The sequence below is a fragment of the Musa acuminata genome, chromosome BXJ3-9, assembly GCF_036884655.1.
Source record: "Musa acuminata AAA Group cultivar baxijiao chromosome BXJ3-9, Cavendish_Baxijiao_AAA, whole genome shotgun sequence".
Taxonomy (NCBI): domain Eukaryota; kingdom Viridiplantae; phylum Streptophyta; class Magnoliopsida; order Zingiberales; family Musaceae; genus Musa; species Musa acuminata.
Window position 1 is genome coordinate 10082148 of NC_088357.1, and position 7853 is coordinate 10090000.

At 42.7% G+C, this 7853-nt stretch overlaps 1 protein-coding gene across 1 annotated transcript in view; it reads left to right on the forward strand.

Annotated features, from left to right (window-relative positions):
* Positions 1-4785: 4785 nt before the first annotated feature.
* The window catches only part of LOC108951221 (uncharacterized), a 3169-nt gene continuing 101 nt past the window's right edge, over positions 4786-7853 (forward strand). The window contains exons 1-2 of the mRNA XM_065167379.1: positions 4786-5982; positions 6068-7853. The exon at positions 6068-7853 is cut by the window's right edge and continues 101 nt beyond it. Of these exons, the coding sequence (XP_065023451.1) occupies positions 6500-7750 (1251 nt within the window). The 5' untranslated portion in view covers positions 4786-5982; positions 6068-6499 and the 3' untranslated portion in view covers positions 7751-7853. The remainder of the gene's footprint in view (positions 5983-6067) is intronic.

A 7853-nucleotide genomic window follows, 5' to 3' on the forward strand; every position in this document is an offset into this window, starting at 1 on the left:
GAATGCGAAAGCTGGGTGTTTGGCGTGCGCTCAACTTGCCGTCCGAAGTGAGACGAGATGTTATAGTCGGCGGCTTCCTCCGGCAGATCTTGCAAAGGACCTGCTTCTCCCCTCGCCGGACGTTTCCGTTAGTGACCTCCTACCAGTCGGGCACTACCTCGTGGAAGTCCTGCAAGCAAAGCAAACCAGAAGACCAAAAATTCTCAAAATGAGCCAATCTCTCAGCAAATATATATATTTGGGCTATTTATGACAGCCCATATTCAACTGGGCTCTTTAGCTCACTCGTTCTTAATCTAATCTTAATTTATATTAGAGGGGATATAATAGTTATAAAAAGAGAGAAAAATACAACAATAGTTTTTGGCAGCCACGAGATTCCAAAGAAAATGAGGAGAACAAGATAAAAAAGAAAGAGAAAGGAAGGGAAAAAGATAAGGACAACACAAAAAGATTGTTCTCAATCATCTAGTAGTGCTTTCATCTTAGATTAGATCATATCTATAATAAATTTTTACTGTGATTACTTAGAAAGAATTAGAGAGAATTTAGATATTGTACACAGTGACGTTATCTTTGTATCTCAGTTATTCTCTTGTGATTATTGTTAGAGTTTTGAGCAAGAGATTGAGATTTGTATATTCATTATTATTATAGTAAATTATCTCTAGTTTGTCCCCTGGTTTTTACCCTTCACATTGAAGGAGTTTTCCACGTATATCTTGGTGTTCTATTTGATTATGGTTCCATTTAATTCCATTATGTGTTATGGTCTGCTAGTATTTATTCATATAGAAAAGTTTATTTCTATTTATATCCCATCAACTTATATCAGAGCAGGATTGTAGTGATTTAATTTTGTATTTGAACATGGAGGCCAATAATATTTCTCGCATGATTAGTTTAAATGGAAACAATTGGATGATATAGAAACCAAGAATGAGAGATCTCTTGTATTGTAAAGATTTGTATGGACCTTTGTAGGGGGATAGTGCAAAACTTACAACTATGACAGATGATGAGTGGAAGAGGTTCGATCAAAAAACAGTTGGGTTTATTCAATAATGACTTGATGATAGTATCTTTCACCATGTTTCTACTAAAAGTTCTGCATATTCTCTTTGGAAAAAATTGGAAGGTCTCTATGAAAGAAAAACAATTGGTAACAAAGTTTTTTTTATCAGAAAACTTGTGAACCTAAAATATAGAGAGGATGCTTATATTCCTGAGCATTTGAATAAAATGAAGAGTATCACTAATCAGTTATCCTTTATGAAAATGTCTCTTGATGATGAGTTATAGGCATTGTTACTTCTCAGTTCATTACTAGAAAGTTGGGAGACACTGGTGGTTTCCCTCAGTAATTCTGCGCTAGATGGTGTTGTCACCATGAGTTAAGTAACAAGTAGTTTGTTTAATGAGATAATGAGAAGAAAGAATTCAACAACATCTTAGAATGATTCACAAGCACTTATCTCAGAGAACAGAGGAAGGTTAAAGTTTAGAAGCAGTTTATGCATGGGTAGAAGTAAGTCAATATTAAGAAAAGATATTATTTGCTATAACTGTGGTGACAAAGGACATTACAAGAACCAATGTAAGCAACCTAAGAAAAGCAAGAAAAAAGGAAAAGAAGTGGAGTCAAAGAGTCAAAAGATAATATCACAACTATAGTGCAGGGTAGTGATTATTTGATTTTATCTCATTCTGATGATATTTTGTCTTGTGTGTGTCAGGATCTTGAGTGGGTGATTGACACATGTGCTTCTTATCATACTACATCACGGAGGAAGTTTTTTGCTACATACAGGTCTGAAAATTTTTGTGTTATCAAGATGGGCAACTATGACACAACAGACATTATTGGCATGGGTGATATCCATTTAAAGACCAACATTGGCTGCAAGTTGGTACTTAAGGATGTGATGCATATGATTGACTTGAGGTTTAATTTAATTTAAGTTGGAAGGCTAGATGACGAAGACTATGATAGTAGATTTCTCAGAGGGCAATGGAAGCTCAGTAAGGGTTCCCATGTTATAGCTAGTGGAAAGAAATGTCACACCTTATACAGGTTGCAGGCCAAAGATTGTGGTAAATAGTTAAATGCTACAGGGAAAGACTTCAGCATAGAGTTGTGGCATAGCCGACTGAGACACATGAGCGAGAAGGAGCTGCAAACTCTTTCCAAGAGAGAGATATCGTCAGACCTTAGAGGTACACATCTGAACCCTTTTATTGATTGTTTGGTTGGTAAACAACATAGAGTTTCATTTGCTAGTCCAGCTATATCTAGAAAAATACATGCCTTAGATCGTGTTTATACATATGTATGTGATCCTTTGAGGATAAAAACTCTTAGTGGATCTGTTGATGTTCCTAGTATAAGTGGTGCACTTTATTTTGTCAATTTTATAGATGATTTTTCCAGGAAAGTTTAGGCCTATGCTTTGAAGACCAAAGATCAGGTGATTAATGTCTTCAAAGAGTTTAATGCCAGGGTTGAAAAGGAGATAGAAAGTCAATTGAAATGCATAAGATCAGATAATAGTGGCGAGTACACAGGATTATTTAATGATTATTGTAGGTCACATAGGATCCAACATGAGATGACAGTTCCTGATACACTTTAGCATAATATAATTGCAGAGGGGATTAATCGCACCATTATGGAAAAGATTAGATGCATGCTGTCACAGGCCAAGCTACCCAAAAGGTTTTGGGATGAGACTTTGAGGACTGCATTTGATGTGATCAACTTATCACCATATACAGCCTTAGATGGTGATGTTGTAGAGCATGTATGGTTAGGGAAAAACATTTCCTACAAACATTTGAGAGTGTTTGGTTGTCGTGCATTTGTATATGTTCCAAACAATGAGAGGTCCAAGCTGGATGGTAAGACTAAAGAATGTATTTTTCTTGGTTACTTATATGATCAGTTTGGTTATAGGCTTCGGGATCTAGAAAAACAGAAGGTGTTCAGAATCAAAGATGTGGTCTCCTTTGAGGATCAAACCTTTGAGGATTTAAAGAAGAAGACACAAACCAATACTTCTGCAGAAGGAGTAGTAGATTATGACTTAATTACTCCTCCAGTATATTAGGGTGATAGGGGAGATGTGCAGGAAGATTGTGTAGAGCCTGATGTTGATCTACCTATAGGACATGTTGAGCAAGAAGAAGTTAAAGAGCAACTTTCTACAGAACCTTAGTTGAGAATATCTTCTAGACAACGTCAACCTTCCAGAAGATACTCTACATATGAGTTTGTGATGCTTACTAATGCAAATGAACCAGAGAGTTACTATGAAATAATTGAAAGTGAGCAGAAAAAGAAGCAGTTGCAGCTTTAGAAAATTCACACAGATGACAACGGAGCAGACATGTTGACAAAGATCTTACCAAAAGAAAGATAGGAGATATGTTGACAACTGGTCAGCATGGTTTTATATTGAGGAGTCATAGTGTCGCCTCTCTCATGGGCTGAAGGGGGAGGTTGTTGAGCTGACAACTCATATTCAGCCCACAGATAACCCCTTCTTAACCTAACCCTAATTTATATTCGGGGGAGTGTGGTGGCTATAAAAAGAGGTAGAAAAAGGTAGCAACATGGCAGTTTTTGACAACCATAGGATTCCAAAGTAAAGAACAAGACAGAAAAGGAAGAGAAAAAATGGAAGAAGACAAGGATAATACAGAAGACTGTTATCAATCATCTAGCAGTGCTTTCATCTCATGTTAGATCAGATTTATAGTAGATTCATACTGTGATTACTTGGGGAGAATTAGAGAGGATTTAGATATTATGCACGGTGACGTGATCCTTGTATCCTAGTTATTCTCTTGTGATTGTAGCCAAGGTTTTGGGCAAGAGATTGAGATTTGTATATTCATTATTATTATAGTAGATTATCTGTAGTTTGCCATGTAGTTTTTACTCTTCACGTTGAAGAGGTTTTCCACGTATATATTGGTGTTCTATTTGATTATGGTTCCATTTAATTCCGTTGTGTGTTATGACCTGCTACTATTTTTTCATATACAAAAGTTTATTTCTCTTTATATCCCATTAATCCGCTAATCTATCAAATTAATTTACAAATAATAGTATTTCTCTTGTTTAAATATATTTTTATTATTTTATTTTATTATTTAATTCGTTAAAAGATATTAATTAAGTCACTCTACAATTATACTCGATGAGGAATAATATCGATTAAATATTTAAGTAAAAATTACAATCAATCTTAGATATAAGGATGATATTTTACCTTGAGACATTACAAGCTTCGAGTTAATTCTAAATTATCCCATCTTTCTTTTTTTAATTATTTTCTTTCAACCAAAGTATTTGTTGTATCCTGTTTGTAGATTAAGGTTTTGGTTAATTTTAAGAAAATCATATAATCTTATGATGATCTGATAAAATATTTATCAGTCAATTAATTAATTAATATTTATCATATAATCCTCTCTTAGACACCTTTTCTCCATAGAAATCAACAAAATTTCTAAGACTTCGTTCTCAAGATATCTAACATATGTCGAAGCAAATACATTTGTGTATCCTTCCCAAGTAATTTGCATCTACTTGAGACTTCAAGTTGGTCATTTTTCTCCTCCTTTGACTTACTTTACTAATGTGTTATTGTAGCAATGCATAAAAGTTGGATTGCAACGGAAAATTATAGGCAGCATAAAGAACCATGATTTCATGTTTTGATGCAACAGCCTCTTTCGATTGTTCTGTGGAGTGTTCTACCTATCAATCGCAAAGAATCTTTCCACCCTCATTCTTTTCGGTCTTCGCCACCCTCCGCAACTTTCCATGCCATCCTTGTTTGTTTTCTTGTTGCTGGTGAAAGGAATCGAAGTCTAGTCCATAGCGATTCTACATGATTCGGCTCTGCACACCGTAATGATGATGGCTTGGTCTCTCGATCAACAATGAAATTGAGATGTTATCGTGTAGATATGTGCATTATTGGATGTATTGTTATGTTTCGTAAAGCATCAAAATTGATGGATCTGAAGTTGGAAGAACGGAGTTGAAAGGAGGATTCGTGTTCTATTTACCGTGGAGATTCGTGTTGAGGCTATGATTTGCTATTGCTACTTTGGTTGGAACCTCTACATATTTGTGCGCGTACGTGTTTGTTCTTCTGGTCGCTCTCCTCTTACTCGTTTGGTCGGTGTCCAATCTTGGGCGGCTGCGTTCCATGCTTTGGAAAAGGAGGAGGGTGGTCGGATTCCTCGTGCGATCCGGTTTTGGCCTTCGTGGCACGCGAAGTATTTAGTGGCGAATGGAGTAGATCCCGTCGTCCTCGAGAAAGAAGAGTAGCATTCAAGCTAGGATCGTCGCACACAAGGTGTTTGTTCTCGGGACCACAAGAAAACAAGGCCAATAGCAGCAATGTAGAACTTCGACGGGAATGTTCTGGCTGCAATCACTTGGGAAAATACTAGCAGGATGGTGATGAAAAGCCGAACGGATTGTTGCACACAAGGTGTTTGTTCACGGAACTACAAGGGAGAACTTCGATCGAGAAGCTCACGCGTACAGGCCAATAGCAGTGGAGAGAACATGAAAATGTGTACTTGGACCAACAAGTTTAGGCTAAGCAAGTGGTGGAGTTCTCTATGGTAAGAAAGATGACAGGACGGAGGGGAGAAAATTAGGTGGAGCCTCTGGTCAGCAGTGTGGGACGACGGAACACATCGAAAGGAATTATCAGGTGAAATTGAATAGAAAAGATGTGTTGGCTCCAATGAAGAAACCAAAACCGGCTTTGGTATATTGCGGGTTACATCAAAGGTTTTGCTTGCCGTTTGAGGCCATGCATTGTACATATGTATTTTGTCTGATCGATAGTTTCTATGCAAGTTGTAAGAGACAGAATGGGACTCATGGGGAGGATATTAAATGGGTAAAAGCAGAGGAAAAGGATATGATGATTTAGCGAGTTCGAAACAAGGAAGGTTTTAATCTCTCTCTCTCTCTTTTTCTAGTCCACCTAAATGCTTGGAATCTAAGATATATTAGAAATGTTCCATCCCATTGCAGCGATGGAGAACAGGATGCAGAGGACGGATCGCTACTCCCAGTCTTGTCCACCACTATCTGTGACAGAGATGGAGATGCCATGCAACGAACCATCTGTCAATTTTCCTTGTTGCTCAGGTTCTTGAAGTGGACAAGAAGTTTCCTTCAATTTCAAAGTATTATTATTATTATTATTATTCTTTGAATAAAATAATACTTTAAATAGACAAAATAAAAGAATAATAATAATAATAAAAATGGACCATTGTGTTGGTGGTCCACTACTTCTCCCACTCGGCTGTTACCACTCACCACGCTTCCTTCGCTCCATATATTGAGCAATCCTCCTCTCTTCGGAATGAGAGAGGCGGCCACCTTCTCCTGGCCGACCATCTAATCGGAGCCAGAACAACGAGTTAGAAGCCCTTCGTTTCCTTCGTCTTCGCTCGAGCCATGGTCGACGTCGATCGCCACATGGGGGGCCTCACGCCTGCCCACGCCGCCGGCCTCCGCCGCCTCTCCGCCCGCGCCTCTGCAGCCCCCGCATCTTCCACTGCAGCCGTTTCCCACCATGGCGGCCTCCTCTCCTTCCGCCCCCTCGCGGAGTCCGTCCTCGCACGTCTCCGCGCCGCCTCCGTACCCATCCGCCCTGGCCTCTCCGATGCGGAGGTCTCGCGCCTCGAGGCCGACCTCGCCGTCTCCTTCCCCCCGGACCTCCGCGCCATCCTCGTCCTCGGGCTACCCTCCGCCCCCGGCTTCCCCGACTGGCGCCCCTCATCCTCCTGCACCGACCTCCTACTCCGCGCTTCCCTCGACGTCCCCCTCGCCGCTGCTTCCCTCCAGGTCGCCCGCGGCGCCCTCTGGCCCCGCTCATGGGGTCCCCGCCCTTCCGACCCCGACCGCGCCCTAGGCGTCGCCCGCGCCGCCCTCCGCCGCTCCCCCTTCCTCATCCCCGTCTTCGATCGCTGCTACATCCCTTCCCGCCCCTGCCTCGCTGGCAACCCCATTTTCTACGTCGACGAGCACCGCGTTTTCTGCTGTGGCTTCGATCTCGCCGATTTCTTCCAGCGCGAGCCCGCCTTCCCTCCGGCTTCCCGACGTGATCCCCAACCGATCAGCTCTTCCGACCCTCCGCTCCCGCCTCCCCCACCGCCCCCCGCCCGGCGGAGCCTGGACGCCGTCGCAGGGAGGACACCCCGGTGGATCGAGTTCTGGAGCGACGCTGCCTCCGATCGCCGCCGCCGGAACTCGTCCTCATCGGCGTCCTCGTCCTCCTCCGGCTCGGCGTCACCGCGGCTGTCGGACCCGCAGCGGTCCGTGGATATCCGTTCTCAAAGGCGTCTGCCGGGCTGGGTCGACTGCTACCTCGACCAGATCGGGTCGGTCCTCCGATCGTCCGGCTGGGGCGAGTCGGACGTCATCGAGATCGTCGGCGTGCCACCATCGAGGTTCTTCGACGGCGATGTTGAAGCGTCGACCGCGGCCGCGATCGACTCCGAAGCGGCGCTTGACGCACTGCTGGTGAATGCGGACCGCTGCTCCCAGTCGCTCCGGCGAGCAGGGTGGAGCCCCGACGAGGTCTCCGACGCGCTGGGTTTCGACTTTCTGCGGCGAGAGGGGAGGCGGGAGAGACCTCCGATGGAGTTACCCCCCGAGATCGCCGCCAAGGTCGAGAAGCTCGCCGAGGCGGTGGCCACATCCTGACGGGCGGTGTCCAGATCCCCCACCTGGCTTCTTCTTTGTTATTATTTTAAGCACCTTTGTAACGGTCGACTATGTATCGTACGGGAAGCCGTATGAAAAGGGG